Below are 19,037 nucleotides of genomic sequence, written 5' to 3'. Positions count from 1 at the left end.
AAGAAAACCCAGTGTTGTGAGACTTACCTCCTGTAGATCTTCCACTCTACAAATATGAAAGGGATGAACACAGATATAAAAATACAACAACATCATAAAAATTACAATATATTGAGTAATTCAGTAAATGTCATGTATCACCCACTCCTATATGAAATCTAAGGTTGTTACATTGCAACATCCATATTTAGGTTTTCTTTTATTATTTTCTTTAAATCAATTGATGCAAATGGTTCCTTCGAAAGAGACACAACCAATATACCTCCCATCCTACACATTGTGAGATACTGTAAATTGTTTGAAATGGTATTTCAGACAATTCGTAATTATGGTGATGATCATGATGATGACTCTATCAGAAAAACATCATCAGCCATTTATCATGTACAGCTGGGTACTGGCCTCTTCCACATCACGTTTTACATTACAACCTTCAGCTTTCATCAGTAATATTTATCCCGTTTATTTGTTTATCCCATTAATATATCTTCCGTTAGTCATCCTGTAGGATGCCCTGGCGATCGTGTTCGCCGTCCAAAAATTTCACACCTATCTTGTTGGGGCAAAGTTCACCCTCCTGCCAGACCATAAACCCTTGGTTACACTTTTCGGACCCCACTCTCACCTTCCCGAGCAGACGGCTCAACTTCTCCAGCGCTGGGCATTGTTTTTACGTAATTACACTTACACCGTCTGGTATAAGCCCACCACCTTCCATGCTAATACGGACACTTTGTCACGTTTCCCAGCAGGCCCCAATCCTGCCTTTGACCAACAGGAGGTCCTCTGCTTTCACATTGATTCTGCCCACCAGGATGCACTGGACAGTCTTCCTCTTATGGCTGCTGCCGTTGCTGCGGCTACCAGCTGCGACCCTGTCTTGCGGCAGGTTCTCAACTACGTGGCCCACGGGTGGCCATCCTATGTTACTCATCGGATGCAGCCTGATTTCAGCCCCTGGTGCCACCTGTCCCACAGGCTCTCCGTGGCCGATGATGTCCTTCTGTTGGCCACGGAGTCAGATGCCCACTGGGTGGTCCTTCCTCCGGAATTGCGGCTTCGGGTGCTCTGTTTGTTACACTGTGGGCACTGGGGTATGTCCCATATGAAAGTTGAAAGTTTTGGCCCGCCCGCTTGTGTATTGGCCCGCCATCGATGGCGATATTGAGTGCCTGATCCGTCGGTGTACTGTCTGTGCGCAACACCAGGCAATGCCCCCTCAGTCATTTGCACCCTGGCCTGTGCCTCGCCGGCCCTGGGATCGCATCCATATCGATTTTGCGCACCCGTTTTTGGGGACCATGTGATTACTCATCGTTGATGATTACTCCAAATACCCATATGTTGTCTGAATGGCATCCACCACCACGGAGGCTACAATCACGGCCATGGCCCAGGTTCTTGCCATTGAGGGCCTGCCCCACACGTTGGTCTCTGATAATGGTCCCCAATTCACAGCATCCTCCTTCCACGACTTCTGTCAGGCCAACGATATAAAGCATATCCGTAGCCCCCCTTTCCCTTCGTCCAGTGGTGAGGCGGAGAGGCTTGTCTGCACTTTTAAACACCAGTTGACTAAGGCGGTTGACGCATCTCCAACCATGTCAACCCTCACCCTGTTTTTGAGCACCTATCGCACTATGCCAATTGACGGATGCAGTCCAGCAGAGCTCCTTCATGGGCGACAACCACGGACCCTGCTCCATTTGCTGATGCCTTCCTCCACCCACCCCCACTCCCGGCCCTCCCAGCGGTATGCACCTGGCACGGCCATGTGGGACTGCGAGTACGGGCACAAGGCGGGTTGGACACCCGCCATGGTGGTCGTGGCCCATGGGCGGCATGTGACGGCGGTGCAAATGTCGAAAGGGTTGGAGCGCCGCCATCATAATCAGCTCCGCCCTCGTGCTGCCATGGGACTCGCGCCGCCGCCTCTTTCCCTACCTTTCCTTATCTCCTTCAGGTACGGACGTGGTCCTCGAGTTACTGTCCCAGCCCCCGGTTGCCGTCTCCCCATGGGCCTGCCGTAGGCCCTCTCTGCCTCTGGGTGGATTGACAGCTCCCTCCCCCGCCCTGGATTCTGGATTGGCTGTCATGGATACCTCGGGCGTCCCTTACTCCCCGCCACTAGCGGTTGATAAGCCTAGTTCCCCTTCCCACTGCCACCCACCTCGGCACCGTCCGGGGCATTTCTGCCTCTACGCGCAAGTTTCAGGGGGGAGGGATCTGGTACCGCGCACCGCGGAATTTGAATTTGCGCCAGACGTCATGGACGTCGATGACCCATAGAGGTCTCTGCACCATCGTGCTGTAAGCTGTGACGGCGCGTGCCTCCTGGCCTGATTTTAGTGTGAGGGTGCCACAGTTGAACACGTGGTCCCAGCGGCCAATAGCGGCGCCCCTGATAGTGTACTTAAGTGCCGGCCTCTCGCTCAGCCAGTCAGTCTTATCTCACTTACGTCGGTTTACACCTCGCTTTGCTCTAGACTGCTTACTTCCTGGTTCGTATACGAGTGGACGTGTTTGTTTCCTTGTGACTCTGTTGTTTGGTCTTGTTGTATTTGTTCTGTCATTCGTTGGTCGTGTCCGTCCTCTTTCGTTGTGTTGTTGTTCGCGGGCCTCTCTGCGGGTCCCACCGCGCTTTCCGTCATTGCTACCCCGCGACCATCCTGGTCGCAGTTACAACAGAATTCAACACATAATCTCCTTAGTCCATCTCACATCATCTTGTTGGACTCACATTCAGGAGGAGTGACAGTTCTCTGTCTTGCCATCCACTTAAACCAGATGCTGGGATGACTCCTTTGAAAAGGACATGGCCAACTTAATGTCCCCATCCTTTCCTAATACAAGCTTGTGCTCCATCTCTAATGACCTCATTATCTATGGGACATCAATTTCTACTGTTCTTACCATTATTTTGTCTTGGTGTGGGTTCAGCCTACCTCAATTTCATTTTTGTAGCAGTCACTACTAGAATCTCAACTCATTCCTTTTCTCCTGTCCATTTGTTCATTTAACTGTGCCTTTTTGTGATGCCTAACATGGATCTTTCCATTACATACGAGACAGATCTCACTTTTTGTACTGTTTGTATGATTAACATCCATTTTTCATTTCCCTATTTTAGCACTGGTAGTATACGCTAGATATAGACCTTCCATTTAAGGTACACTGGGAATTTACTTTTGAATGTAGCATTCAGTTTCCCAAATGAAGTTCAAGCCATTTTCACACTTCTGTGTATTTCTTTAAGTGTCCATCCAGTTGGTGGTTTTCTTTTCTTTCTCTTTCTCTCTCTCTCTCTCTCTTTTTATACAAATTGATCACATAGTCCTTGATTATTTTTCTCCTGGGATATGGATTGTATATTATTTTGGTCTTACGGTAAGTAGTCATCAGTCGAGTTTCCCCATCCTTTGCTGAAATTCTTCTAGGTCATGAACAAACTGAATTACGTGACCTGAAAATAAAATGAGGTTCAGATAAGATTCATTTATGTATATTCTTTCTTCAGCCTAGTTTAATGATTTGAAAACCTTGACCAAGCCTGCAGAATATGACCTTGGTGAAATGGAGTCACCTTGCCTGATTACTCCATCAATTCTGGACTTTCATTTCCTTCACATAATTGACTGGAAGCAGTAGATTTCTTGTATGTATACTTTACTGAACTGATGTTTGTGGATTCTGTTTCACAGATTTGGTTTTGGCACAGACACTTTCTCATGGTTTACACATCATGTGCAAAGTAGCAACTCATATGTTTTTGGTGCTAACTGACAATCTGTAGATTTCTTAAGGCAGTTAGTTTTTTCCTTGTTAAAGGCTTAAGTTTTTTTAGTCAGTTAGCAATGGTTTTTATAAAATCTTGTGTACAGTTGACAAAAGGCTAGTGGGCCTGGAGTTGTTTACATCTTACCTGCTCCCAGTTCTGTGGAGTACAACAATTACAGCATTGTTCCAACTATCTGGTGTGATCTTCTTGTGCAAATGGTTGGTGAATAATTGTGCAGTTTTTGCTTTCACCTCTTATCCTTCCACTTTTATTATTTATACTGTTATCCCATAATTCCAAAGAGGTTTTCTTGTTTCCATGCACTTAATTACTTTGTTTATTTCTTATGGTAATACATCTGGAATCCACTTATTCTCATAGTCTTATTATTTGAGTGTTCATTTCTCTAGGTGCCTTCTGTAGATTGTTGAAGAAATCTTTAAACACCTTTATGATGATCTTCTGTGAAGTGGACTGACAAGGCAGCCAGTCCACAGTGACGGGTAGCCGATAGAAAGGCACGCGTACACTCTCACGCCGACGGGCGTCAATTCTGGAACAGGATAACTATTGAATGGTAGCAAGAAAAGTACGTAGCTGCTTTATACTTAACTTTATTATTTGATGACTACAGTCTTCTTCTTGAGGCATTTATACTATAACTCTCAAAGTAGGTAAGGCTAATGGCGCCTTGCTAGGTCGTAGCCATGGACTTAGCAGAAGGCTATTCTAACTGGCTCTCGGCAAATGAGAGGAAGGCTTCGTCCGTATGGTCGCTAGCAATCTCCTCGTACAACTGGGGCGAGTGCTATATCGTCTCTCGAGACCTGCCTTGTGGTGGCGCTAGGTCTGCGATCACACAGTGGCGACACGCGGGTCCGACATGTACTAAATGGACCGCGGCCGATTTAAGCTACCACCTAGCAAGTGTGGTGTCTGGCGGTGACACCACATTCCTCCCCCGCAAATCGGCGAACGGTCGTGATATAAGGCTTCCGCCCGCCGTGGGGAGGACCCCATGTTGACGTATGCGACGAGGTGGGGAGCCTAACAACAGGCGAGGCTGTGCCACCCGCACCCGGCCATTCGGTCCGAGGGGAGCTAGGAAACGCCTGAAAAGCTAGTCCAGGGTGCACGTCAACATGCGGTGTATGCGCCCGTAAAGAAACATGAGGGACCGAAGTGTCGAACTCCATTGCGTCGGGGTAGCCGATGCGCGATGACGTCATGGGGTCCGGAGCGGTCGGGAGTTCCATGGCGGAGGACAGCTGGTCACGGTAAGCGATCGGCGGCGCGTGACCCTGGGAGGCGCTTGGCGGCTGCAGCGAAGCGTCTAATGCGGGCGGCGCCGGCGGGAGAACAGGCGGCGGCGGCGGCGGCGGCTGCGGCTGCGGCGGCGCGTCGCCATGGGGCAAATGGGAAGGCATCGTCGGTAACACCTGGGGATGAGGCGAGCCAGTAGATGGGTCCCCAGGGCGCTGACCGGACTGCACCGTCGCTGAAAGCAGACGGGGAGCGGCAGAACCTGTGCGATGACAGAGGCGCAGCGGATTGAGATGCCGACGCACTTCACCAGAGGCCCCCAAAACCAAATACATCGCGCGGCCGAGGCAGCGAAGAATGCGCCCTGCGAGCCAACGCCGTGAACCGCGATAGTTGCGATAAAATACAACGTCGCCTGGAGCAAAAGCAGGAGTCTGCCGCTGCAAAGGAACCTGATGCGGCGGATGCAGCAAAGACATCAAGGTGCGATGAGGACGACCGTGGAGCAACTCAGCCGGCGAGCGACCATCTCGGGGCTGAGAGCGATACGAAGACAAAAAGAGCAACAATGCGTCCTCCCGAGAATGCGACTCTTTCAATTTCAACATCTGTGACTTGAAAGTCCGGACCAATCGTTCAGCGGCACCATTTGACTGAGGCGAAAACGGCGCGGATGTCAGATGTTGAATACCATTGGCCGGGCAGAATGACTGAAATTCTGCGGACATGAATTGTGGGCCATTGTCGGAAACAATAGTCTGCGGAAGACCTTCAATGCAAAAGATAGCAGACAACGCTTGGATGGTGGCGGAGGACGTCGTGGAAGACATCCGGACAACAAAAGGAAAATTACTGAAGGCATCGACCAGAACCAACCATCGAGCATTCCAGAATGGACCAGCAAAATCAATGTGCAAGCGTTGCCAAGGAGAAGTGGCTTTTGGCCATGCAAAGACTTTCCGCGGCGGTGCGGATTGTTGTTCGGCACACGCCATGCAAGAAGAACACATATTCGTAATCGCAGCATCGATTCCGAACCAAGTGCAGTGCTGACGAGCTAGTTGTTTCGTTCGTACTATACCCCAATGTCCTTGGTGAAGAAGCCGTAAAACAGAGGACTGTAACGAACGTGGGATCACGACTCTGGACTGATCATTATCAGAACGCAACAACAAAACACCACGTCGAACAAAAAGTCTCTCCTTGTGAGCAAAAAATCGGCGAACCAACGGATCCTCAATCCGAGACTTTGACAAAGGCCATTGCGTAGCAACAAAACGTAAAACAGTAGCAAGGACAGGGTCAGCAGCTGTGGCTGTAGCTACACGACGAAAATCAATCGGAAACGATTCGACCACTTCATCGGTTTCCGAATCAATAAACATGCAAGCAAGTTCGGAAGAATCGAATGCTTTATCCTCAGCAACAGGCAAACGGGACAACGCATCGGCGTTTCCGTGCTTAGCAGTGGACCGATACAAGATATCGTAGCGGTACTGCGAGAGGAAAATAGACCAGCGAATGAATTTCTGCGCTGTACGTGGAGGTACAGGCTTGGTCAGATGAAAAAGCGATGTCAAAGGTTTGTGGTCTGTGATGATGGTAAAATGACGACCATACAAGAAATCATGGAACTTAGTAACACCAAACACGAGAGCCAAAGCTTCTTTCTCTATCTGTGAATAATTTCTTTGCGCAGACGAGAGCAATTTGGACGCAAAGGCAATAGGGCGATCACGGGAGCCAACTTTGTGCACAAGCACAGCACCGATCCCGAAATCCGATGCATCTACCATCAACAAAAGGGGTTTCCGGGGATCGAAAGGCGTGAGACAAGTATTAGAAAGCAACGCCGATTTCAACTGGCGAAAGGCGCGTTCGCATTCCGTCGTCCAGACGAACGGAACACCTTTACAGCGTAAGCGATGAAGCGGAGCTGAAATGGAAGAGGCATTGCGCACATATTTACTGACACCTTGTGATTCTACATTGTTCAATGTTCTTGCGACCTCCTGACGCAATGCGTGAGGAACATTGCGCGCTCTGAAAAATTGCGGTTGCGCGTTGACCTTCAGTTCCAAATGTGCATCATAGGTTTTAGCGCAACCTAAGCCCGGTGCAATAATGTCTGCAAATTCTTCACATACACTGGAAACACTGTCGGTAGGCACAGTTTGATTCACTGATAGCACCTGATTTACAATAGACATGTTAAACAACTGAAATAAATCTAAGCCAAACAAGTTCACTGCCGTAGAAGAACGAAGAACGTAAAATGACACCAGTTTTGTTTGTCCCATGTATGTGGCAAGAAGGCTGCACTGTCCTAACACAGGTATTGTCTGTCCTGAATATGTGGTTAGCTTAACATTTGCGGAACGCAACGGAGGTGTGCCCAGTTGTTTGTACGTGTCGTGATTGAGCAATGAAACTGCAGCTCCGGTATCGAGCTGGAATGGTATCACTTTGCCTTCAAAGTCTAAGTCCACAAAAAGTTTATTGTTCCGCTGACGACAAGAGCGACTGTTTTGTGCAATTTGAACAGACACTGGTACAGAATCTCTTGCTAATTGACGTGATTTCCGGCGACGTCGACACACAGTTTTTGTGGGACGAACACAGGCACTGTTAGAGAAAGTGTCACTGGACGAAGGGGAATTAACGACATGAATGTCCATGGGCGAAGGTCCACGAGCCTGAGTGTCCTTGGTTCGATTCCGGCGCGAAGCAAATGGCCTGGAATGGTTGTGATTGTCTGAACGGAGCTTTTTCTGGCAAACACTTTGAACATGTCCTTTCTTATTGCAGAAAAAGCAAATAGCTTGGCGTGATGGGCAATGTTCACGCGAATGTCTAGTAGCACACTGCGGGCATGATTTCACTGCATTTGGGTGCTGGCGCGGCACACCTGGCTTAGCGCGCGGCGGCAGCTGTGCGGACGTATGCGAGGGCAGTTGACCGGGCCGCGCAGCTCGAGAGCGCCCGGCGGGCCGGTTAATGTTACACACAGCTGGCGAAGTTTCAAAAGATTCCTGAGCACAGTCAAGTGTGTCCTGTCTATCCAATATGTCTATCACTTGTTGAAGGGAGGGATTAACTAGTTTCAAAATTTGCTCCCGTATGCGAACATCAGAAACGTTCTGTGCAATTGCATCACGCACCATTGTATCTGAATAAGAAAGACCACAGTCACATTCAAAGGCACAGTCCCTAGTAAGTCCTTGCAATGTTGCTACCCACTCCCTATTAGTTTGACCGGCCGTACATTTTGTACGAAAAAACGTATACCGTTTGGCAACCACATTAACTGTTTCTTTGAAATAGACATCTAATGCAGACAAAATTTCCTCGTAGGACAGAGTTGCTACGTCTCGTCGGGGAAACAATTTCACTATCACATGGTAGGTGGACACACCGACACAAGAAAGCAAAAACGGCTGCCGCTCATTACCTTGAATTCTGTAGGCAGCGAGGTGGAAGGCGAACTGTCGGGACCACTCCTGCCACGTCTCCTGGTTCGGGTCGTAGGGCCTAAAAGGCGGTGCAACGGCAGGTTGTGGCTGCGGTAGCGGTGAAGCGGCGGCGGCCGCATCGGTGTGCAGCGCACGTTGACCCTGGACGAGCTGTCCAAGGGCATCCAATAACGCCTGCGTCTGCTGATTCTGCAAGCGATAAAATTCGGACAGTACATCTGGCGAAGCCATGACACAAATAAATTAGGGCAAAGCAAAACACAAGATCCTTTGGAGACTCGTCGCCAATGAAGTGGACTGACAAGGCAGCCAGTCCACAGTGACGGGTAGCCGATAGAAAGGCACGCGTACACACTCACGCCGACGGGCGTCAATTCTGGAACAGGATAACTATTGAATGGTAGCAAGAAAAGTACGTAGCTGCTTTATACTTAACTTTATTATTTGATGACTACAGCATTCTTCTTGAGACATTTATACTATAACTCTCAAAGTAGGCAAGGCTAATGGCGCCTTGCTAGGTCGTAGCCATGGACTTAGCAGAAGGCTATTCTAACTGGCTCTCGGCAAATGAGAGGAAGGCTTCGTCCGTATGGTCGCTAGCAATCTCCTCGTACAACTGGGGCGAGTGCTATATCGTCTCTCGAGACCTGCCTTGTGGTGGCGCTAGGTCTGCGATCACACAGTGGCGACACGCGGGTCCGACATGTACTAAATGGACCGCGGCCGATTTAAGCTACCACCTAGCAAGTGTGGTGTCTGGCGGTGACACCACATTCTGTTTCTTCGTAGTAATGCCATGTTACTCCCCAGCATTGGTACTTATTTCATTTTCTTCATACTTCAGTTGTTCCTGATTTCTCTCTCTTCTCATTACACTTTCTGATGTATTCTTTTTAATACTTGTGAATAGTCTTGTTCACATCAGCCAGTTCTGTCTGACTTTTATTATTTACTATTTTTCCTCTTCTTTATCCGTTTTCATTCAATAGAGCCTTTAACATCTCTTTCTTTCTTCGATTTCTTCTGCACCTAATTTTTTGTGTCAGTGAAACTGGTTTTATGCTTAATAAGTTTAAATGCTTCTTACTTAATGCCCAGTTTAATATTGCGTCTTAGTAGCCTGTGTTCGATAGAGACAATGGACTGACCAACACATCCTTCATTGTTTGTTTGTTGTTTGAAGCACATAGTAAATCTCACTTTAGTTCGCCTTAATCCTTTTCAGTTTGACTTCCTGCCTGAGCAGTTCTTGGAAATTATATGTAGGAAGTACATTTGGCTCTCCTCAGCAAATTCCAATAAAATGTTTTATTCCTGGTATAGAATCCAAAATTTCCTGCTGAAGAATGTTTTTCCACACGGGCTGCACTTTTGCATTAAATTCACCTATTACTTTTGTTTAAGTGTTCTTTTTAGCTGCTCATAAATATATCCAAGATCTTCATCTGGGTGTGTGGTTGTTGGGTATAAACTTGTTCTATTAACAGTGAATCCCTTTTGTTGATTTTTAATACTATTCTTGTTGTTCTGCCTGAGATTACTTCTCTAACAACAATTTCATCTTTATATTTGTTGTTAATGATAGAATCCATTCCTGAATACTCACCTCAGTCTTTGCCTGTACAGTGAAAAGCATTTTCTGACAACAACTTGATGTGATCCACTTCCTTTCTTCATATCTCTTACCCCAGTGATATCCACATTATATTATTTACTTCCACTCGTAGTTCCAGTATAGTCCCAAGTGCCCTGCACTTTATGTTCCCTCTATGGAGTGTGGTTAAAGTAATCGTGATGTTTTGTTTTAATCAAGGTGTAGGCACATCCGAGGCTGGGTGTGTCCTGTGTTAAGAATATACTTGCTGAATTCCCACAGTCCACTACTTCCAATCTGTCTGACCCCGACCAAGATATCCTAGGAGTTTGCACATAGCAATAGTTCCTCCAACAACCCTATCCACAGTATACTAACCTGCCACGCTGACATTTTTGTGGAACAGATGTCCAATGCTAAATTTCAGTAGAGTAAGATTTACAGCAGTTACAGCCCTCTCCAAAATGCTGAGGCCGTACATTCACACAAACAAGTTGCATCCTGAACAGGTGCTGGAAAAGGATCATCTTGTCATGGTTAGCCAGGGACAGTCACATATTCAATCAGTTTTCTATTGCAGGAAGTAATGTGATCTGTCTGGAAGGCTGTAGATGTCTCCTCTCCAGACTGGATGTGAAGCAGGCTGTAGAGCTCTGCTTCTGTGACTGCTCACTAGACTGAAGCCTGCTTTGATCCCTATCACACTGAGCTGTGGTATGAAGGGCCAAGGTACATAGGATGGGACATCAGAGAGGTGGGGTTTTGTGAGACACACTTTGTCTTGTTCGTCTGCTGGGACCTGTCAGACTTGGGAGGCCATACCAGTTACAGTGCCTCTGCCAGTGTAGATCTCAGATTCATGAGAATGTGAAAACTTCTCAACCCACACTGTCAGTGCTACAATAAAGCAATGTCCCTGTATTATGAAATTAATTATGTTAAATGTCTTCTTTGCATGCCATAGAATGCCTGGAGGTCTGTGTGCTACAAAAAGACAGTTATATAGACTTTTGTCCTCACCAACAGCAAGATCTCAAACATGTGATTTTTTATCATTGCATTGTTATAATCCTATTTTGTTTCTCTTGTAGGTTGAGACAGCGGCTTTCTGAAAATGAGACTTATCAACAAAATTTTGCCATTGATGCACAGTATGAGTTAGCTCAGTTTGTGTGGGATGATGGCAAAGGACCAGCTTTGGTGGATACTCCATTCCTGTGTTCTAAATATCGTTCTATGTGTGCTACATCTCCAAGGCTCATCAGATATTGTGTAAGAACATATTGAGCTATTCAAGTTAGTTTATTATACCACGCAATAAACTGAGATGAAGCACAATAATTCTGTTCTTGTAACTGGATAAAGTCAAATACTTATATTTTAAGTCCGGTGCACACCATTACTAACATGTCATAAATATCAGTGTTCGTAATGCCACTTTACAGAAAGAAAACAAGTAGCTTCCTCATATTCCAATGGGTTTGAATTAAAACGTTTTCATCATATTGTAATCGTGACTTTCTTTATGATGATATCATTGTTACTCATATTTCCATCTGAGTTGCAGAAGCAGATGTTTTCCCCCCACTGTCTCTATTGTGGAATTTTCATATAAGGTTTTCACTAGTTCCATAAAGTGCTAGAAGCATCCCTGGGGATTCATAATTATTTATAAGTAATTTGTGTGAATGCTCTTGAAGACTTCCAAATCTGTAAGAGGAAGATGCATATGTAGTTTTTGTACTCTCCCTTTTCAGATACATGTTTATAAGCACTCAAGAATGGCACATTATGAAATATGAGACTTTTCAGAGATATAGATTTTCGAAATCCCCTTTCTATATGCTCATATAACCTCTACATGTTTCAGGTTATCTCACATTTTCATTTGTGAAATGAAGAAATTTGTCATGTTGAAAGACTTACTGTTCTAGTAGGTCAGTGTTTGTTTGTCACTTTATAGTGCATCATGTTGAAAGACTTAATAATGTTCCAGTAGGTCAGTTTTTATTTGTCTCTTTTATATCTTCTATTCTCTCAAGGTGATCTGTAAATTTGTTAAGACAAGTCAGGGAACACAGTGTTGTTTCCATGCATGCAAGTTATTTCTGATTGCAAAAACTATTTGATCTCTTCTTATTGTTGCCCCTTTCTTGGGAAAGGGCAGCATTAGAAACTGTAGAGATATGGGTAAGGACGAGCACAACAAAAATTTGGGATAGAAAGGTAAATTAATTAGGAAGTGTTGCAAGGACTCTATGAAGGAAGGGCACTGATCTGTACAGGAAAGGAAAAACAAATAGATGTAGCACCTGATTTGGTTCAATGACTTCTTAAATGATATAGTGAGAGGAAAAATCCTGGAGGAAAATCAATGAGCACAAAGGGACATGACTAACGATGTGTTATGTGGTTAGTAGAATGAAATGTAAAAACTACAATCACATGATACAATTTCATTTTGTGTGTGGTGATGTTGCAGAATTGATGACAATGTGCTAATGAAACACAACTTTAATCTTTTAGGTCTCTCACATAAAGGAAACTAATTATAAGCTGGTCTTTGTTGTTAAAAGGTGATATGCAATATGAAGGAAGAAATAACCGTAGGACTAAAAGGAGTTCAGTGAAGAAACAATAAGGAAAAAAATGGGCAAATAACCCAAAGAAAGAAAGGAGATGAATGCAAAGATAAAAAATATTGTAGAGAAAGAAAAAGTTTATGAGAAAAAACTAACATTCAGAAGTGGTACTGATATGGCCAGAATGGGAGAAAAGGTTCAGTTTCAACCTCTATATTTTACATAAAAATAATTTCCATGTGGATTTTATCTCCTATTTATGATTTATGGTAGGAAGCAGAGTTCTTTATCTTAACAGGGATGGAGGAGGAGATTTAGTGTTTAACGTCCCGTCGACAACGAGGTTATTAGAGATGGAGCGCAACCTCGAGTTAGGGAAGGATGGGGAAGGAAATCGGCCATGCCCTTTCAAAGGATCCATCCCGGCATTTGCCTGAAGTGATGTAGAGAAATTACAGAAAACCTAAATCATGATGGCCGGAGACGGGATTGAACCGTCGTCCTCCTGAATGCGAGTCCAGTGTGCTAACCACTGCGCCACCTCGCTCGGTCTTAACGGGGATCATAAAAAATATTACTTAAAATAGAAAACTGGTAATGTCTGGAGATTCAGAACTAAATTAAATTGTTTTTGGTTTAGGACATTTGACATCACTGTTATCATCACATTTATTTAAAGGCAAATTATTAGACTTCTGATTCTAAGTGCACGAATTTCTGTTATAATTGTAGCAAACAAAGATCATTGTAAATAAGCAGCCTCCACATAGTGTATAACCATTTCTTCATCACTCATCAATTTGCTCATGTAATTGGTAAAAGGTTATTATTAGAGGAACAGCAGCGGAATAGCTTAGATGTGTTTGGAATAATCAGTGACCATTAATTGAATGAAGTTTTTTATTCAAAATACAGTTATCTCTTCCAAACCAATTGCTCATTCATGGATAGTGCACATTTCACTTATTTTCCATTTTTCCTGGCTTGCATTGTTTTGCTTTCTTGTGTGCACTTGCTATGTGAAACATACTACTTTGACATGAAAGAAATGATGCAACATACATTACTAACCTCTTTGCAATTGTGTATTAATGCAATGTTGTTTTCCAATGCAGTCTGTATTCTTAAGGTGTGACAAGTTTAAACAAAATTGATCAATGCAGTGACAGTGGACAAGCAGTTTCCTACAGGTGTGTTATTGCACCACACCAGAAAATGTGATTTACAGTGTCTCACACAAATGAAACAATACTCATGATGCATAATAGTGTACTTACCAAATATGTTCATTTAGAACTGGTTGCCCATAAAGTAGAAGACATCTGAATTCATTTTCTTTCATTCATTTTACTACACAAAAGCTTTTTTCCTAGAAATTTCTTGTGCAACTATTCATTGGCACTGCCTTTTTCCCCCATCAGCAGAGCATAGGAACACGTACATACTAAATTTCGCATCCAGTGCTACAGACTTTATCAATTTTGATGTAATTTGCCAAGGTTTAAGGATGCTTAGGACAAATAATCACCACTATTAAGCCACAGCAAACAGTTTCTTAGTAATTTGTGCAGTTTCATTTCTTTCCAGTCAAGGTAGTATACTTTGTGGACTTGCATGTAATCCTTGGTAGAATGTGTGATAACTCCATTAGTATCCTTTTGGTAATGCTCATTACACTTATCACAATTGAACACAAAGTTTGTTTGGATTTTCAGACATAGTTCAGAAAACACCATACTTGCAATATTACAGAATTGGTCTACGTGTTGGTTTTATGCAGAAAACATTTTTAAAAGGGTTACATCCAAGCTCACAAAATATATGTTTCACACACCACCACCTGTAGAAAATTCAGAAACTAAAGAAACTGCATAAGAAGATCTCATAAGTGGATGTAAACAGCAGAGCCCACAGACTGTGAGTTGAGGAATATCTAAATGTATACATGTAGAAGCTAGCATTGATGAAGTCACTCCCAGTCCCTAGGAGCACTTTATAATTCTTTTTTATACATTGCCTGTGCTTGAAGAAATATGAACAGTTGCTTAGACCATAGAGCAATGTGGTCAGCTGTATATAACATTAATTATAAGATACAGGATAATGAATTATCATTTGAATTAAGATAAAAGAATGCTTTTCCTGTGTGTAAAATTTTAAAAAAAGGTGTTTATTACTGTTCTGAGAGTGTGTTTCTTTCCAAAACTCAATTTCAGGGAGATGCTGTTTCAAGAAGTCACATATATTTTGCTATAAAGACTTGCAGCAAGTTCCACAAAGATAGAGTGCCAGTAATTAAGAAAACATGGGGTAAATTTACAGGGTATATGGAATTTTACAGTGATGTAGCAGGTGAGATGAAGTTTTGTCTATTCTGTACTGTCTAAACAATACTTGGAGTTAAGAGGCATTATATGTGATGTTCTTCAGATCAGAATATACCCACAATTAATCTTGGAGTACCCAACACAGAAGTTGGCCACTGTGCAAAGACAATGAGTATAATACATAATGTTGCACTTCAGCCTCAAAAGTATCCAACTGTGAAATGGATTGTAATAACGGATGATGATACAATATTGAGGTATGTGTATCCAGATCTTTAGTTTAATTAAAATAGCACTTTGTGGAAAGTGTTTCATTACATAAATTAATTTTGAAATTTTTTTAGCTTCAAAGTTAATATAAACACAATTTTGCAACTGTTTTTCATATTTTTTACTATTTAATTGTTTCAATATTCATTTGTTACTCTTGCCTCTTATGCATGGTATTTTGCCAAGCTAGGTATGGTTCTTTTGTCCTCCATCAGTCTTCTAACTGGTTCAGTGTGACTTACCACAAATTTCTCTCCTATTCCAACCCCTTAGCTTCCTCTACATTTTTTACATTGTAGAGCCATGGAAGTTATTCTGTGGTGCCTCAACATGCCCTAACATCATTTCCTTCACCTTGCCAGTGTTTTCCTTATATTCCTTGTGGCATCCTCCAGAGATTGTGGTGCCACACCAGAGTCAGCAATGCAAATCGATACCACAGACATTAGCGAGGGTTCGCTGCAATCTGCAACAACCAGTGGCAGGCACTCCAGAAGACCACTCCTCCCCCTCAGCATAGCAGCCCTCTCATGCTGAGGTCAATATAGTGTGTGTTGAACATGCAAGAGCTCTGCCTCAGTTCCAGACTTCGGCTACACCAGTCAACATCCCCATGTAGGGCAATGGCAGCTAAATGTGGAATTTTGTACTGTGAGACAACTGTTCGTTAACTAGTGCATCAATTCATGCTTTGCTAGTCAATGGCAGCTGTAAATTACCTAGTGCTATTTTGGGAAAGAACTGTGTTAAGTAAATTTTTCTATTATTTATGTAATAAAGTGAGCTAATACTTAATTTTTTCTAGTTTCATGTCTTCTGCCAGAGGAATTGAAGAACCCGTAGTTATGGCTGGACAATGTAGTTCTGTCTGGTCGCATCATTCCTTTCTTTTCTGATTCGGTGGAGAACCACCTCAATCCTTATATTATTAGTCCACCTAATTTTCTGCATTCTTCTGTAGCACATCATTATAAAAGATTCAATTCTCATCTGTTGTGGTTTTCCTACAGCCCACATGTCACTACCATATGATGCTGTGCTCCAAAAGTACATTCTCAGCAATTTCTTCCTCAAATGAAGGCCTATGTTTAAACCGTAGACTTGTCTTGGCCAGGAATATCCTTATTGCCAGTGCTAGTCTGCTTTTTATGTCCTTCTTGCTCTGTCCATCATGGGTTATTTTGCTGTCTAGATAGCAGAATTGCTTCATTTTTTCTACTTCACAATCACCAAGTCTGATGTTAAGTTTCTTGCTGTTTTCATTTCTGCTTCCTCTCAGTACTTTTGTCTTTCTTTGATTTTCTCTCAATCTATATTCTGTACCCTTTAGACTGTTCATGCCATTCAACAGATCCTGTATTCTTCTTCACTTTCACTGAGAATAGCAATGTCATCAGCTAATCTTATCATTGATATACTTTCACCCTGATTTTTGATCCCACACTTGAATCTCCCTTTTGCGTCACTCATTGCTTTCTCGATGTATAGACTGAACAGTATGAGTGTAAGACTGCACCCTTTGGGAACCCCTTCTCAATCTGATCATTTCATCTTAGGTCTTCCAATCTTTCTTGTACATATTACATATTACTCATCTTTGCTTATAGCTTACTCCTATTTTTCCCAGAATTTCAAACATCCTGCACCATTTTACATTGTCAAACACTTGAACCATGTTGACAAATCCTATCAGTGTGTCTTTATTTTTCTTTGGTCTTGCTTCCATTATCAAGTGCAATGTCAGGACTGCCTCACTGGAAGCGTTACCTTTCCTAAAGCCAAACTGATCATCATCTAATCAATTTCTTTTCCAGTCTTCTGTATATTATTTTTGTTAGCGACAAGGATACATGAGCTGTTTAGCTGATTGTGTGATAGTACTCACACCTAACTGCCCTTGCTAGTCTATGAAATTATGTGGATGATATTTTCCCAAAACTCTCATACATACTATACATCAACTTGAATAGTTGTTTGGTTCCAACTTGCCTTAATGATTTTAGAAATTCTGATGGAATTCTTTGTGTTATGTATTAGGTACAATATTATGACAGCTGTACAGTGAGTTACAATATTCTTTACATATGTCATTATAATACTGTACAATATTACAAATATCCTTGAGACACTCTATGGCTGAGCCAGAGAGTCTTTGTATGTTCTTCAGATCATTGTTACCTCCCTAATACCCATGTTTGTCTTTTGAACATCGGTGATTGCTCTGTTTAGAGACATCCATTCCTCTCCAACTGAACTGCCTGCTATAGCAGTCCTTATCACAGTACCCACATCTTTAGTGAACTTCAAATGTATCTTATCATCCCTTAGAACTTTAGTACCTACTTCCTTCCTCACTTACTCTTCTGCATAATTCTCATGATCTTCAGTCTACTCTTCAGCATTACAAAATTGTGATCTGAGTTTATATCTGCTCTTGGGTTCACCTTACAATCCACAATCTGATTTCACAATCTCTGTCTGACAATGATGTAATCCAATTGGAATAATCCCAATCTTCAAGTCTTTTCCAAGTATAGCTGCTCCTCTTGTGATTATTGAATAGTGTATTTGCTATAACCAACTGAAATTTATTGTAAAACTCAATTGATCTTCCTCCTCTTTCATTTCTGATGCTGTTGTTGTTGTTGTGATCTGCAGTCCAGAGACTGGTTTGATGCAGTTCTCCATGCTTCTCTATCCTGCCCAGGCTTCTTCATCTCTGAGTAATTACTGCAGCCTACATTCCTACTATCAAGCATATATTCTCCTATAAATCTTTCTTTTATTTCTTCTGTGGTGTCACCGCCAGACACCACACTTGCTAGGTGGTAGCCTTTAAATCGGCCGCGGTCCGTTAGTATATGTCGGACCCGCGTGTCGCCACTATCAGTGATTGCAGACCGAGCGCCGCCACACGGCAGGTCTAGAGAGACTTCCTAGCACTCGCCCCAATTGTACAGCCAACTTTGCTAGCGATGGTTCACTGACAAATTATGCTCTCATTTGCCGAGACGATAGTTAGCATAGCCTTCAGGTATGTCATTTGCTACGACCTAGCAAGGCGCCATTATCATTTGCTATTTATCTTGTGATGCATGTACCGTCAGACCGATGTTCACCAATTATGGATTAAAGTTAAGTATTCCAGAAGCTACGTACTATTTTTGCTACTATAAAGACCTTGTCATTTTCCAGACCTCACGCCAGCCTGCGTGAGCTTTAACGCGTGCCTTTCGGCTTCACCTCGTACTGGCTTGGCTGTCTTTCCAAGTCACAACAATTGACGATGAGGATTTTGCGTTCGTATTGATACAGATTGCTTTACTTGTGTAATGGCTTTGCCACCATCTCCAGATGTACTGTCCGAATTTTATCGCTTACAGAACCAGCAGACGCAGGCCTTACTGGATGCCCTTGGACAGCTCGTCCAGGGTCAACGTGCAATGCAAAATGATGCGGCAGCCGCCACTTCACCGCTACCGCAGCCACAACACGCTGTTGCACCACCTTTTCGTCCATTTGATGCTGCACTGGAAAGCTGGACGGAGTGGTCACGCCAATTTGGATTCCATCTCGCCACCTACAGAATTCAAGGTAACGAGCGGCAGCCTTTTTTGTTAGCATCCGTTGGGGTGCAAACGTACCGTGTGATAGTGAAATTATTTCCCCGACGCGACGTAGCAACTCTGTCCTATGAAGAAATTTTGTCTGCATTAGATACATATTTCAAAGAATCAGTCAATGTAG

The 19,037-nt window shown here is 43.4% G+C and overlaps 1 protein-coding gene across 3 annotated transcripts in view; it reads left to right on the top strand.

The window, feature by feature from the left end:
- LOC126465730 (beta-1,3-glucosyltransferase) overlaps positions 1–19,037 on the top strand; it is a 122,988-nt gene that overhangs the window by 54,754 nt on the left and 49,197 nt on the right. For all 3 annotated transcript variants that reach the window (XM_050096329.1, XM_050096328.1, XM_050096330.1), the window contains exons 7-9: positions 11,203–11,383; positions 14,910–15,045; positions 15,124–15,277. In XM_050096329.1, coding sequence (XP_049952286.1) covers positions 11,203–11,383; positions 14,910–15,045; positions 15,124–15,277 — 471 coding nt within the window. The remainder of the gene's footprint in view (positions 1–11,202; positions 11,384–14,909; positions 15,046–15,123; positions 15,278–19,037) is intronic.

The sequence above is a fragment of the Schistocerca serialis genome, chromosome 1 (assembly GCF_023864345.2).
Source record: "Schistocerca serialis cubense isolate TAMUIC-IGC-003099 chromosome 1, iqSchSeri2.2, whole genome shotgun sequence".
NCBI classification, from domain to species: domain Eukaryota; kingdom Metazoa; phylum Arthropoda; class Insecta; order Orthoptera; family Acrididae; genus Schistocerca; species Schistocerca serialis.
The sequence above is the reverse complement of the archived record's forward strand: the minus strand, read 5'-3'. Positions and strand labels throughout refer to the sequence as shown.